At 43.6% G+C, this 16,294-nt stretch overlaps 1 protein-coding gene across 1 annotated transcript in view; it reads right to left on the bottom strand.

Annotated features, from left to right (window-relative positions):
• EXD1 (exonuclease 3'-5' domain containing 1) overlaps positions 1–16,294 on the bottom strand; it is a 594,484-nt gene that overhangs the window by 240,934 nt on the left and 337,256 nt on the right. Inside the window, exon 11 of the mRNA XM_053711728.1 lies at positions 6,218–6,298. Coding sequence (XP_053567703.1) covers positions 6,218–6,298 — 81 coding nt within the window. The remainder of the gene's footprint in view (positions 1–6,217; positions 6,299–16,294) is intronic.

Raw genomic sequence — 16,294 nt, 5'->3', positions numbered from 1 at the left:
GGCAGGTTTCTTGGTCTGCTTTCCCTTGTTCCAGCCTTGCATTGGTCTCCAAGCTGGCTTGGCTTGAGAAGTATTACCCTCTTGCTTAGAGGACGTAGCACTTTGGGCTGGTCCGTTTTTACGAAAGGGACGAAAATTAGGTCTATTTTTCGCCTTGAAAGGCCGATCCTGAGGAAGGGCGTGGCCCTTACCCCCAGTGATATCAGAGATAATCTCTTTCAAGTCAGGGCCAAACAGCGTTTTCCCCTTGAAAGGAATGTTTAGTAGCTTGTTCTTGGAAGACGCATCAGCCGACCAAGATTTCAACCAAAGCGCTCTGCGCGCCACAATAGCAAACCCAGAATTCTTAGCCGCTAACCTAGCCAATTGCAAAGTGGCGTCTAGGGTGAAAGAATTAGCCAATTTGAGAGCATTGATTCTGTCCATAATCTCCTCATAAGGAGGAGAATCACTATCGAGCGCCTTTATCAGCTCATCAAACCAGAAACATGCGGCTGTAGTGACAGGGACAATGCATGAAATTGGTTGTAGAAGGTAACCCTGCTGAACAAACATCTTTTTAAGCAAACCTTCTAATTTTTTATCCATAGGATCTTTGAAAGCACAACTATCCTCTATGGGTATAGTGGTGCGTTTGTTTAAAGTAGAAACCGCTCCCTCGACCTTGGGGACTGTCTGCCATAAGTCCTTTCTGGGGTCGACCATAGGAAACAATTTTTTAAATATGGGGGGAGGGACGAAAGGAATACCGGGCCTTTCCCATTCTTTATTAACAATGTCCGCCACCCGCTTGGGTATAGGAAAAGCTTCTGGGAGCCCCGGCACCTCTAGGAACTTGTCCATTTTACATAGTTTCTCTGGGATGACCAACTTTTCACAATCATCCAGAGTGGATAATACCTCCTTAAGCAGAATGCGGAGATGTTCCAACTTAAATTTAAATGCAATTACATCAGGTTCAGCCTGTTGAGAAATGTTCCCTGAATCAGTAATTTCTCCCTCAGACAAAACCTCCCTGGCCCCCTCAGATTGGGTTAGGGGCCCTTCAGAGATATTAATATCAGCGTCGTCATGCTCTTCAGTAACTAAAACAGAGCAGCCACGCTTACGCTGACAAGGGTTCATTTTGGCTAAAATGTTTTTGACAGAATTATCCATTACAGCCGTTAATTGTTGCATAGTAAGGAGTATTGGCGCGCTAGATGTACTAGGGGCCTCCTGAGTGGGCAAGACTCGTGTAGACGAAGGAGGGAATGATGCAGTACCATGCTTACTCCCCTCACTTGAGGAATCATCTTGGGCATCATTGTCATTATCACATAAATCACATTTATTTAAATGAACAGGAATTCTGGCTTCCCCACATTCAGAACACAGTCTATCTGGTAGTTCAGACATGTTAAACAGGCATAAACTTGATAATAAAGTACAAAAAACGTTTTAAAATAAAACCGTTACTGTCACTTTAAATTTTAAACTGAACACACTTTATTACTGCAATTGCGAAAAAACATGAAGGAATTGTACAAAATTCACCAAATTTTCACCACAGTGTCTTAAAGCCTTAAAAGTATTGCACACCAAATTTGGAAGCTTTAACCCTTAAAATAACGGAACCGGAGCCGTTTTAACACTTTAACCCCTTCACAGTCCCTGGTATCTGCTTTGCTGAGACCCAACCAAACCCAAAGGGGAATACGATACCAAATGACGCCTTCAGAAAGTCTTTTCTAAGTATCAGAGCTCCTCTCACATGCGACTGCATGCCATGCCTCTCAAAAACAAGTGCGCCACACCGGCGCGAAAATGAGGCTCTGCTTATGCTTTGGGAAAGCCCCTAAGAAATAAGGTGTCTAATACAGTGCCTGCCGATATTATAATATCAATATACCCAGATAAAATGATTCCTCAAGGCTAAATATGTGTTAATAATGAATCGATTTAGCCCAGAAAAGTCTACAGTCTTAATAAGCCCTTGTGAAGCCCTTATTTACCATCGTAATAAACATGGCTTACCGGATCCCATAGGGAAAATGACAGCTTCCAGCATTACATCGTCTTGTTAGAATGTGTCATACCTCAAGCAGCAAGAGACTGCACACTGTTCCCCCAACTGAAGTTAATTGCTCTCAACAGTCCTGTGTGGAACAGCCATGGATTTTAGTTACGGTTGCTAAAATCATTTTCCTCATACAAACAGAAATCTTCATCTCTTTTCTGTTTCTGAGTAAATAGTACATACCAGCACTATTTCAAAATAACAAACTCTTGATTGAATAATAAAAACTACAGTTAAACACTAAAAAAACTCTAAGCCATCTCCGTGGAGATGTTGCCTGTACAACGGCAAAGAGAATGACTGGGGTAGGTGGAGCCTAGGAGGGATCATGTGACCAGCTTTGCTGGGCTCTTTGCCATTTCCTGTTGGGGAGGAGAATATCCCACAAGTAAGGATGACGCCGTGGACCGGACACACCTATGTTGGAGAAAAAACGTTTTAAAACAAAACCGTTACTGTCTCTTTAAATTTTAAACAGAGCACACTTTATTACTGAATATGTGAAAAAATATGAAGGAATTGTTCAAAATTTACCAAATTTTCACCACTGTGTCTTAAAGCATTCAAAGTATTGCACACCAATTTTCAGAGCTTTAACCCTTAAAATAACGAAACCGGAGACGGTTACAGTTTTAACCCCTCTACAGTCCCAGCTACAGCCTTTGCTGCGACTTTACCAAACCCAGGGGGGAATACGATACCAAATGAAGCCTTCTAGGAACTTTTCCAACTACTTTCAGATCCTCACACATGCATCTGCATGTCTTGCTCTCAAAAGTAACTGCGCAGTAATGGCGCGAAAATGAGGCTCAGCCTACAACTGGGAAGGCCCTTCCTGACTGGAAAAGGTGTCTAACACAGTGCCTGGCGTTAAAAAACGTTCCCCAAGTTTATAAGTGTGAATTACCAGCATAAACATGTATAAAATGCCCAAATAAAGCAATCGATTTTGCCCATAAAAGTGTCTACCAGTTTTATAGCCCATATTAAGCCCTTTATTCTGTTTGAGACTAAGAAAATGGCTTACCGGTCCCCATGAGGGGAAATGACAGCCTTCCAGCATTACACAGTCTTGTTAGAAATATGGCTAGTCATACCTTAAGCAGAAAAGTCTGCTAACTGTTTCCCCCAACTGAAGTTACTTCATCTCAACAGTCCTATGTGGAAACAGCAAACGATTTTAGTTACTGTCTGCTAAAATCATCTTCCTCTCACAAACAGAATTCTTCATCTTTTTCTGTTTCAGAGTAAATAGTACATACCAGCACTATTTTAAAATAACAAACTCTTGATAGTAGAATAAAAAAACTACAACTAAACACCACATACTCTTAACCATCTCCGTGGAGATGTTGCCTGTGCAACGGCAAAGAGAATGACTGGGGTGGGCGGAGCCTAGGAGGGACTATATGGCCAGCTTTGCTGGGACTCTTTGCCATTTCCTGTTGGGGAAGAGATATTCCCCCAAGTAAGGATGACGCCGTGGACCGGACACACCAATGTTGGAGAAAACAACCTCAGAATCAAATAAAGATATTATTCCATCTGATTCTGAGAATTCTCTCCCAGTTATTCCAGAAGTATCTTCCCTTCAGGAAACAAGGAAGAGGCATTCGGGATAGTAACTACTGAATCAATCAATATGATAAATAATCAGACATTACAAGTACTGTATGTATGTATGTATGTATTGTGTACTTGTAAAGCGCCGCTAAGCACCCAAAAGGAGGAGGATGAGAAGCTGGGTGGACAACCCCGGGGATTAAACCTGTAACCCTTGGGTTACTACCGAGCTCAGCCATAGCGCCTTAGCATGCTGAGCTAACTGTCCAGACAGAAATGATTGAGAATAAATCCTAAAGTAATGTTTTCTACTTTGTGGTAAAACCTATAATGTATGAAATGTCAAGTAACTCCAAGTGGAGATATATAGGATGCGCAGAGCACTGCATGTGGGCCATAACATTTAGTGGGACACTATAGGAAAAAATGTGGCATAAATTGACCATAGTCAAGAGACTCCCAAACAGCAAAAAAGCCTTATAAGGAGAAAGTTCAGTAAGAGGGAAATTTTTTATTAAAATTTGACACATAAAAAACGTTACTGTCTCTTTAAATTCAAAAAGTAACTAATTTTTGTGTACACTTGTTTCATCCTAAAACACAAAGGATGGATTACACAAATAAAAAACTGAAATTCTTTAATAAAGATTGACAAAATACCATAGATTTTAAAACACAAACTTTTTATTTTTGTGCAGAAAAAATGCTTAGATTAGCACGCAATATTGAGAACCGACTTAACCTCCGTGAAATCTTGCCGAGGTGCCCTAATGCTCGTTCCCCCTTAGAACTTCATGTCACAAAACAGATCCGGAGCGCAGTTGTAGCGCTATCCAGACCCACAGAAGAGAAGTTTACTGCGTTAACAAGCAAACACCACTCTACCTTCCGATAAAGCTAGTGCAGCCTAGTTGGCCCCAAACATAGCTCCGCCCATCGTGGGCGTGAAAACACACAGGTCAGAATAGTAAATTCTAGAGAATGCAATTGCACACCACTGAGAAAAAACGGCTCCAAACATAACTATGCCCTTCGTGGGCGTAACCATACACGCTCTCCCGGTCGCCATAATTATTCTTAGAGACCGACTACCGGGAGCTAACTGAGCCCTTCTTTGTGAACCTGGTGCAATAGTAATACCGATGAAGGTATAAGAGTGAATTACATGTCAAAACCTATACATCAAACAGATTAGCCCTCTCTGTCTATTGGACATATTCCCTAAACCCTATTGAATCCAGTCCGGTTCAAATGCCCCCAGAAAAGCAACTCTCCTCAGCCCAAGTGCCTGCCATTACCATGCTGTCACAGAATCCTCCTTAACATACATATATAGGAGATACATGTCCCAGTAAAGTGCTATATTTCCTCTGTCCTGAACAGTGTTCCCTCTAAGGCCAGTTTTGTGTGCGGCCCAGCAGTGAAACAGTTAATAAGGTAACCACACCCTGCAATTAGCAAACACTGCACAATGCAGATGGCAAGGTATGGTTCTCTTGTTAACTGTTTCACTGCTGGGCTGCACACAAAACTGTTCTTAGAGGGAACACTGGTCCTGAATCCTCCTTGTTTCTTCAGACCCAGAATAAAAAAAGTTAGCACTTACCTTTGTATTCTGCCCAACAGCAGGGCAGCTCAGCAGGTTTAGGAGGTCCTCTCCCTCCCATAGCCCTGTGGAGAAAGATAAAGCCTGAGTAATCTTGCTTAAGCCATCAGGATTAGGGCAGCACAAATATACGGGAGGCGCAGTGAGAATTATGTCCCACAAGTTCCCATTGCTCTAAAGTCACCAAAAGCTCTACTGAAGAGACTGATATGGACTAAGGCTACACCCTAGAACAAAGCAGCACACTCTGGCACCACTTTAAAAATAATAAACTCTTGATTGAAGAATCTAATCTTACACCTCACTTTACCTCATCCTATCACTAACGTAGGCAAAGAGAATGACTGGAGTGGGAGGGGAGGGAGGAGCTATTTAACAGCTCTGCTGTGGTGCTCTTTGCCTCCTCCTGCTGACCAGGAGGTGAATATCCCATTAGTAATTAAGATGATCCGTGGACTCATCGTGTCTTAAAAAAGAAAAAAGGAAACATGCAGAGCATAAATGTGCTAAAGAAACCGTCCGGATCCCTTTAAACAACAGGAGCTGCGGTAAACAGAGCAATAGACACTTATCTGCTACACTAACCCTTCATCACACTCATTAGAAAACATCAGCTTGGCAATCAGGACGGGCTATTTCACAGCGGCTTTAACTTCTTGGTACAGTATCCCTCTGTCATGTATCCCTCTGTAGAACGAGTACTTTACTTCCGGACCAGGAGTGACACTACCGACTGGCAAGGCAGACCAGTGGGAGGATCCACAAAGATGCTCAATCACAAATTCCCAGAACGGCTCAATCTATTGCTGAAAACAATGCGTTTATTCAGGATAAAATACAAGTGTATATCCTGAATAAACACATTGTTTTCAGCAAGAGATTGAGACGTTCTGGGAATCTGGGTTATAGAACTAGTTAGAGCTATTTTTAATAGTGACTCTCAAGCAACCAGAAATACACTTATACACACACACTATGAAGTTACCAACCTGAGTGTCAAACACATTGTTGAGGGCAACCCTATACTGGTGGGACAGAAAATCAGCCATCCGGCGACAGTCATGTATCACCTACAATAGCAGCAGCACAATAACCAGTTAGCAGATGAAAATGCAGCTTCTCTTACTGATAAAGTAGACAACTATTCAATATATGTATTTAATTAATGGACATATGCAAGCCATGTATCACTCATTTATAATGGATAAGTAATCAAGAGAAACAATTGGTTTACTTTGAAGAACAAAAAAAACAAAAACACATAATTTATGTAAGAACTTACCTGATAAATTCATTTATTTCATATTGGCAAGAGTCCATGAGCTAGTGATGTATGGTATATACAATCCTACCAGGAGGGTCAAAGTTTCCCAAACCTCAAAATGCCTATAAATACACCCCTCACCACACCCACAATTCAGTTTAACGAATAGCCAAGAAGTGGGGTGATAAGAAAAAGGGAGTAAAAAAGCATACAAAAAGAGGAACTGGAAAACAGAATTTATGTTTACCTGATAAATTACTTTCTCCAACGGTGTGTCCGGTCCACGGCGTCATCCTTACTTGTGGGATATTCTCTTCCCCAACAGGAAATGGCAAAGAGCCCAGCAAAGCTGGTCACATGATCCCTCCTAGGCTCCGCCTACCCCAGTCATTCGACCGACGTTAAGGAGGAATATTTGCATAGGAGAAACCATATGGTACCGTGGTGACTGTAGTTAAAGAAAATAAATTATCAGACCTGATTAAAAAAAAACCAGGGCGGGCCGTGGACCGGACACACCGTTGGAGAAAGTAATTTATCAGGTAAACATAAATTCTGTTTTCTCCAACATAGGTGTGTCCGGTCCACGGCGTCATCCTTACTTGTGGGAACCAATACCAAAGCTTTAGGACACGGATGAAGGGAGGGAGCAAATCAGGTCACCTAAATGGAAGGCACCACGGCTTGCAAAACCTTTCTCCCAAAAATAGCCTCAGAAGAAGCAAAAGTATCAAACTTGTAAAATTTGGTAAAAGTGTGCAGTGAAGACCAAGTCGCTGCCCTACATATCTGATCAACAGAAGCCTCGTTCTTGAAGGCCCATGTGGAAGCCACAGCCCTAGTGGAATGAGCTGTGATTCTTTCGGGAGGCTGCCGTCCGGCAGTCTCGTAAGCCAATCTGATGATGCTTTTAATCCAAAAAGAGAGAGAGGTAGAAGTTGCTTTTTGACCTCTCCTTTTACCGGAATAAACAACAAACAAGGAAGATGTTTGTCTAAAATCCTTTGTAGCATCTAAATAGAATTTTAGAGCGCGAACAACATCCAAATTGTGCAACAGACGTTCCTTCTTTGAAACTGGTTTCGGACACAGAGAAGGTACGATAATCTCCTGGTTAATGTTTTTGTTAGAAACAACTTTTGGAAGAAAACCAGGTTTAGTACGTAAAACCACCTTATCTGCATGAAACACCAGATAAGGAGGAGAACACTGCAGAGCAGATAATTCTGAAACTCTTCTGGCAGAAGAAATTGCAACTAAAAACAAAACTTTCCAAGATAATAACTTAATATCAACGGAATGCAAGGGTTCAAACGGAACCCCCTGAAGAACTGAAAGAACTAAATTGAGACTCCAAGGAGGAGTCAAAGGTTTGTAAACAGGCTTAATTCTAACCAGAGCCTGAACAAAGGCTTGAACATCTGGCACAGCAGCCAGTTTTTTGTGAAGTAACACCGACAAGGCAGAAATGTCCCAAGGGAATCCTTTAGATTCACACCAACAGATATATTTTTTCCAAATTTTGTGGTAAATCTTTCTAGTTACAGGCTTTCTGGCCTGAACAAGAGTATCGATAACAGAATCTGAGAACCCTCGCTTCGATAAAATCAAGCGTTCAATCTCCAAGCAGTCAGCTGGAGTGAAACCAGATTCGGATGTTCGAACGGACCCTGAACAAGAAGGTCTCGTCTCAAAGGTAGCTTCCAAGGTGGAGCCGATGACATATTCACCAGATCTGCATACCAAGTCCTGCGTGGCCACGCAGGAGCTATCAAGATCACCGACGCCCTCTCCTGATTGATCCTGGCTACCAGCCTGGGGATGAGAGGAAACGGCGGGAACACATAAGCTAGTTTGAAGGTCCAAGGTGCTACTAGTGCATCCACTAGAGCCGCCTTGGGATCCCTGGATCTGGACCCGTAGCAAGGAACCTTGAAGTTCTGACGAGAGGCCATCAGATCCATGTCTGGAATGCCCCACAGCTGAGTGACTTGGGCAAAGATTTCCGGATGGAGTTCCCACTCCCCCGGATGCAATGTCTGACGACTCAGAAAGTCCGCTTCCCAATTTTCCACTCCTGGGATGTGGATAGCAGACAGGTGGCAGGAGTGAGACTCCGCCCATAGAATGATTTTGGTCACTTCTTCCATCGCTAGGGAACTCCTTGTTCCCCCCTGATGGTTGATGTACGCAACAGTTGTCATGTTGTCTGATTGAAACCGTATGAACTTGGCCCTCGCTAGCTGAGGCCAAGCCTTGAGAGCATTGAATATCGCTCTCAGTTCCAGAATGTTTATCTGTAGAAGAGATTCTTCCCGAGACCAAAGACCCTGAGCTTTCAGGGATCCCCAGACCGCGCCCCAGCCCATCAGACTGGCGTCGATCGTGACAATGACCCACTCTGGTCTGCGGAATGTCATCCCTTGTGACAGGTTGTCCAGGGACAGCCACCAACGGAGTGAATCTCTGGTCCTCTGATTTACTTGTATCTTCGGAGACAAGTCTGTATAGTCCCCATTCCACTGACTGAGCATGCACAGTTGTAATGGTCTTAGATGAATGCGCGCAAAAGGAACTATGTCCATTGCCGCTACCATCAACCCGATCACTTCCATGCACTGAGCTATGGAAGGAAGAGGAACGGAATGAAGTATCCGACAAGAGTCTAGAAGTTTTGTTTTTCTGGCCTCTGTCAGAAAAATCCTCATTTCTAAGGAGTCTATTATTGTTCCCAAGAAGGGAACCCTTGTTGACGGGGATAGAGAACTCTTTTCCACGTTCACTTTCCATCCGTGAGATCTGAGAAAGGCCAGGACAATGTCCGTGTGAGCCTTTGCTTGAAGAAGGGACGACGCTTGAATCAGAATGTCGTCCAAGTAAGGTACTACAGCAATGCCCCTTGGTCTTAGCACAGCTAGAAGGGACCCTAGTACCTTTGTGAAAATCCTTGGAGCAGTGGCCAATCCGAAAGTAAGCGCCACGAACTGGTAATGTTTGTCCAGGAATGCGAACCTTAGGAACCGATGATGTTCCTTGTGGATAGGAATATGTAGATACGCATCCTTTAAATCCACCGTGGTCATGAATTGACCTTCCTGGATGGAAGGAAGAATAGTTCGAATGGTTTCCATCTTGAACGATGGAACCTTGAGAAACTTGTTTAAGATCTTGAGATCTAAGATTGGTCTGAACGTTCCCTCTTTTTTGGGAACTATGAACAGATTGGAGTAGAACCCCATCCCTTGTTCTCTTAATGGAACAGGATGAATCACTCCCATTTTTAACAGGTCTTCTACACAATGTAAGAATGCCTGTCTTTTTATGTGGTCTGAAGACAACTGAGACCTGTGGAACCTCCCCCTTGGGGGAAGTCCCTTGAATTCCAGAAGATAACCTTGGGAGACTATTTCTAGCGCCCAAGGATCCAGAACATCTCTTGCCCAAGCCTGAGCGAAGAGAGAGAGTCTGCCCCCCACCAGATCCGGTCCCGGATCGGGGGCCAACATTTCATGCTGTCTTGGTAGCAGTGGCAGGTTTCTTGGCCTGCTTTCCCTTGTTCCAGCCTTGCATTGGTCTCCAAGCTGGCTTGGCTTGAGAAGTATTACCCTCTTGCTTAGAGGACGTAGCACCTTGGGCTGGTCCGTTTCTACGAAAGGGACGAAAATTAGGTTTATTTTTGGCCTTGAAAGGCCGATCCTGAGGAAGGGCGTGGCCCTTACCCCCAGTGATATCAGAGATAATCTCTTTCAAGTCAGGGCCAAACAGCGTTTTCCCCTTGAAAGGAATGTTAAGTAGCTTGTTCTTGGAAGACGCATCAGCCGACCAAGATTTCAACCAAAGCGCTCTGCGCGCCACAATAGCAAACCCAGAATTCTTAGCCGCTAACCTAGCCAATTGCAAAGTGGCGTCTAGGGTGAAAGAATTAGCCAATTTGAGAGCATTGATTCTGTCCATAATCTCCTCCAAAGGAGGAGAATCACTATCGACCGCCTTTATCAGATCATCAAACCAGAAACATGCGGCTGTAGCGACAGGGACAATGCATGAAATAGGTTGTAGAAGGTAACCTTGCTGAACAAACATCTTTTTAAGCAAACCTCTAATTTTTTATCCATAGGATCTTTGAAAGCACAACTATCCTCTATGGGTATAGTGGTGCGTTTGTTTAAAGTGGAAACCGCTCCCTCGACCTTGGGGACTGTCTGCCATAAGTCCTTTCTGGGGTCGACCATAGGAAACAATTTTTTAAATATGGGGGGAGGGACGAAAGGAATACCGGGCCTTTCCCATTCTTTATTAACAATGTCCGCCACCCGCTTGGGTATAGGAAAAGCTTCTGGGAGCCCCGGCACCTCTAGGAACTTGTCCATTTTACATAGTTTCTCTGGGATGACCAACTTGTCACAATCATCCAGAGTGGATAATACCTCCTTAAGCAGAATGCGGAGATGTTCCAACTTAAATTTAAATGCAATCACATCAGGTTCAGCCTGTTGAGAAATGTTCCCTGAATCAGTAATTTCTCCCTCAGACAAAACCTCCCTGGCCCCATCAGACTGGGTTAGGGGCCCTTCAGAAATATTATTATCAGCGTCGTCATGCTCTTCAGTATCTAAAACAGAGCAGCCGCGCTTACGCTGATAAGTGTTCATTTTGGCTAAAATGTTTTTGACAGAATTATCCATTACAGCCGTTAATTGTTGCATAGTAAGGAGTATTGGCGCGCTAGATGTACTAGGGGCCTCCTGAGTGGGCAAGACTCGTGTAGACGAAGGAGGGAATGATGCAGTACCATGCTTACTCCCCTCACTTGAGGAATCATCTTGGGCATCATTGTCATTTTCACATAAATCACATTTATTTAAATGAATAGGAATTCTGGCTTCCCCACATTCAGAACACAGTCTATCTGGTAGTTCAGACATGTTAAACAGGCATAAACTTGATAACAAAGTACAAAAAACGTTTTAAAATAAAACCGTTACTGTCACTTTAAATTTTAAACTGAACACACTTTATTACTGCAATTGCGAAAAAACATGAAGGAATTGTTCAAAATTCACCAAATTTTCACCACAGTGTCTTAAAGCCTTAAAAGTATTGCACACCAAATTTGGAAGCTTTAACCCATAAAATAACGGAACCGGAGCCGTTTTGAACTTTAACCCCTTTACAGTCCCTGGTATCTGCTTTGCTGAGACCCAACCAAGCCCAGAGGGGAATACGATACCAAATGACGCCTTCAGAAAGTCCTTTCTAAGTATCAGAGCTCCTCTCACATGCGACTGCATGCCATGCCTCTCAAAAACAAGTGCGCAACACCGGCGCGAAAATGAGGCTCTGCTTATGCTTTGGGAAAGCCCCTAAAGAATAAGGTGTCTAATACAGTGCCTGCCGATATCAATATATCAAAATACCCAGATAAAATGATTCCTCAAGGCTAAATATATGTTAATAATGAATCGATTTAGCCCAAATAAAGTCTACAGTCTTAATAAGCCCTTGTGAAGCCCTTATTTACGATCGTAATAAACATGGCTTACCGGATCCCATAGGGAAAATGACAGCTTCCAGCATTACATCGTCTTGTTAGAATGTGTCATACCTCAAGCAGCAAGAGACTGCACACTGTTCCCCCAACTGAAGTTAATTGCTCTCAACAGTCCTGTGTGGAACAGCCATGGATTTTAGTGACGGTTGCTAAAATCATTTTCCTCATACAAACAGAAATCTTCATCTCTTTTCTGTTTCTGAGTAAATAGTACATACCAGCACTATTTCAAAATAACAAACTCTTGATTGAATAATAAAAACTACAGTTAAACACTAAAAAACTCTAAGCCATCTCCGTGGAGATGTTGCCTGTACAACGGCAAAGAGAATGACTGGGGTAGGCGGAGCCTAGGAGGGATCATGTGACCAGCTTTGCTGGGCTCTTTGCCATTTCCTGTTGGGGAAGAGAATATCCCACAAGTAAGGATGACGCCGTGGACCGGACACACCTATGTTGGAGAAATATAATTGTGCTTTTATACAAAAAATCATAACCATCAGAAAAAGGGTGGGTCTCATGGACTCTTGCCAATATGAAAGAAATTTATCAGGTAAGTTTTTACATAAATTATGTTTTCTTTCATGTAATTGGCAAGAGTCCATGAGCTAGTGACGTATGGGATAGAAATACCAAAGATATGGAAGTCCACAGAAGAGTCACTAGAAAGGGAGGGATAAAATAAAAACAGCCGCTGAAAAAATTAAAACCACAAAAAAACATAATTTATGCTTACCTGATAAATTCCTTTCTTCTGTTGTGTGATCAGTCCACGGGTCATCATTACTTCTGGGATATAACTCCTCCCCAACAGGAAATGCAAGAGGATTCACCCAGCAGAGCTGCATATAGCTCCTCCCCTCTACGTCATTCGACCAAGAATCAACGAGAAAGGAGTAACCAAGGGTGAAGTGGTGACTGGAGTATAATTTAAAAGATATTTACCTGCCTTAAAAACAGGGCGGGCCGTGGACTGATCACACAACAGAAGAAAGGAATTTATCAGGTAAGCATAAATTATGTTTTCTTCTGTTATGTGTGATCAGTCCACGGGTCATCATTACTTCTGGGATACCAATACCAAAGCAAAAGTACACGGATGACGGGAGGGAAAGGCAGGCTCATTATACAGAAGGAACCACTGCCTGAAGAACCTTTCTCCCAAAAATAGCCTCCGAAGAAGCAAAAGTGTCAAATTTGTAAAATTTGGAAAAAGTATGAAGTGAAGACCAAGTTGCAGCCTTGCAAATCTGTTCAACAGAGGCCTCATTCTTAAAGGCCCAAGTGGAAGCCACAGCTCTAGTGGAGTGAGCTGTAATTCTTTCAGGAGGCTGCTGTCCAGCAGTCTCATAGGCTAAACGTATTATGCTACGAAGCCAAAAAGAGAGAGAGGTAGCAGAAGCTTTTTGACCTCTCCTCTGTCCAGAGTAAACGACAAACAAGGAAGAAGTTTGGCGAAAATCTTTAGTTGCCTGCAAGTAGAACTTGAGGGCACGAACTACATCCAGATTGTGTAAAAGACGTTCCTTCTTTGAAGAAGGATTTGGACACAAGGATGGGACAACAATCTCTTGATTGATGTTCCTGTTAGTGACTACCTTAGGTAAGAACCCAGGTTTAGTACGCAGAACTACCTTGTCTGAGTGAAAAATCAGATAAGGGGAATCACAATGTAAGGCTGATAACTCAGAGACTCTTCGAGCCGAGGAAATAGCCATTAAAAACAGAACTTTCCAAGATAACATTTTTATATCAATGGAATGAAGGGGTTCAAACGGAACACCCTGTAAAACGTTAAGAACTAAGTTTAAACTCCATGGTGGAGCAACAGCTTTAAACACAGGCTTGATCCTAGCTAAAGCCTGACAAAAGGACTGGACGTCTGGATTTTCTGACAGACGTCTGTGTAACAAGATGGACAGAGCTGAAATCTGTCCCTTTAATGAACTAGCTGATAAACCCTTTTCTAAACCTTCTTGTAGAAAAGACAGTATCCTAGCGATCCTAACCTTACTCCAGGAGTAACCTTTGGATTCGCACCAGTATAGGTATTTCCGCCATATTTTATGGTAAATCCTTCTGGTAACAGGCTTCCTAGCCTGAATTAGGGTATCAATAACCGACTCAGAAAAACCACGTTTTGATAAAATCAAGCGTTCAATTTCCAAGCAGTCAGCTTCAGAGAAGTTAGATTTTGATGTTTGAATGGACCCTGTATCAGAAGGTCCTGTCTTAGAGGTAGAGACCAAGGCGGACAGGATGACATGTCCACTAGATCTGCATACCAAGTCCTGCGTGGCCATGCAGGTGCTATTAGAATTACTGATGCTCTCTCCTGTTTGATTTTGGCAATCAATCGAGGAAGCAGCGGGAAGGGTGGAAACACATAAGCCATCCTGAAGTTCCAAGGTGCTGTCAAAGCATCTATCAGAACTGCTCCCGGATCCCTGGATCTGGACCCGTAGCGAGGAAGTTTGGCGTTCTGGCGAGACGCCATGAGATCTATCTCTGGTTTGCCCCAACGTCGAAGTATTTGGGCAAAGACCTCCGGATGAAGTTCCCACTCCCCCGGATGAAAAGTCTGGCGACTCAAGAAATCCGCCTCCCAGTTCTCCACTCCCGGGATGTGGATTGCTGACAGGTGGCAAGAGTGAGACTCTGCCCAGCGAATTATCTTTGATACTTCCATCATTGCTAGGGAGCTTCTTGTCCCTCCCTGATGGTTGATGTAAGCTACAGTCGTGATGTTGTCCGACTGAAACCTGATGAACCCCCGAGTTGTTAACTGGGGCCAAGCCAGAAGGGCATTGAGGACTGCTCTCAATTCCAGAATGTTTATTGGAAGGAGACTCTCCTCCTGATTCCATAGTCCCTGAGCCTTCAGAGAATTCCAGACAGCGCCCCAACCTAGTAGGCTGGCGTCTGTTGTTACAATTGTCCAGTCTGGCCTGCTGAATGGCATCCCCCTGGACAGGTGTGGCCGATAAAGCCACCATAGAAGAGAATTTCTGGTCTCTTGATTCAGATTCAGAGTAGGGGACAAATCTGAGTAATCCCCATTCCACTGACTTAGCATGCATAATTGCAGCGGTCTGAGGTGTAGGCGTGCAAAAGGTACTATGTCCATTGCCGCTACCATTAAGCCGATCACCTCCATGCATTGAGCTACTGACGGGTGTTGAATGGAATGAAGGACGCGGCATGCATTTTGAAGCTTTGTTAACCTGTCTTCTGTCAGGTAAATCTTCATTTCTACAGAATCTATAAGAGTCCCCAAGAATGGAACTCTTGTGAGAGGAAAGAGAGAACTCTTCTTTTCGTTCACTTTCCATCCATGCGACCTTAGAAATGCCAGAACTAACTCTGTATGAGACTTGGCAGTTTGAAAGCTTGAAGCTTGAATTAGAATGTCGTCTAGGTACGGAGCTACCGAAATCCCTCGCGGTCTTAGTACCGCTAGAAGGGCACCCAGAACCTTTGTGAAGATTCTTGGAGCCGTAGCCAATCCGAATGGAAGAGCTACAAACTGGTAGTGCCTGTCTAAGAAGGCAAACCTTAGATACCGGTGATGATCTTTGTGGATCGGTATGTGAAGGTAAGCATCCTTTAAATCCACTGTGGTCATGTACTGACCCTCTTGGATCATGGGTAAGATTGTCCGAATAGTTTCCATTTTGAACGATGGAACTCTTAGGAATTTGTTTAGAGTCTTTAAATCTAAGATTGGCCTGAAAGTTCCCTCTTTTTTGGGAACCACAAACAGGTTTGAGTAGAACCCTTGTCCTTGTTCCGACCGCGGAACCGGATGGATCACTCCCATTAATAACAGATCTTGTACGCAGCGTAGAAACGCTTCTTTCTTTATCTGGTTTGTTGACAACCTTGACAGATGAAATCTCCCTCTTGGGGGAGATAATTTGAAGTCTAGAAGGTATCCCTGCGATATGATCTCTAGAGCCCAGGGATCCTGAACATCTCTTGCCCAGGCCTGGGCGAAGAGAGAGAGTCTGCCCCCCACTAGATCCGGTCCCGGATCGGGGGCTCTCGGTTCATGCTGTCTTTGGGGCAGCAGCAGGTTTCCTGGCCTGCTTGCTTTTGTTCCAGGACTGGTTAGGCTTCCAGCCTTGCCTGTAACGAGCAACAGCTCCTTCCTGTTTTGGTGCAGTGGAGGTTGATGCTGCTCCTGTTTTAAAGTTCCGAAAGGGACGAAAATTAGACTGTCTAGCCTTAGCTTTGGCTTTGTCTTGAGGT

This window comes from Bombina bombina, chromosome 1 (genome assembly GCF_027579735.1).
Source record: "Bombina bombina isolate aBomBom1 chromosome 1, aBomBom1.pri, whole genome shotgun sequence".
NCBI classification, from domain to species: Eukaryota; Metazoa; Chordata; class Amphibia; order Anura; family Bombinatoridae; genus Bombina; species Bombina bombina.
Note: the sequence above shows the minus strand (reverse complement) of the source record. Positions and strands in the feature narration are given on the sequence as shown.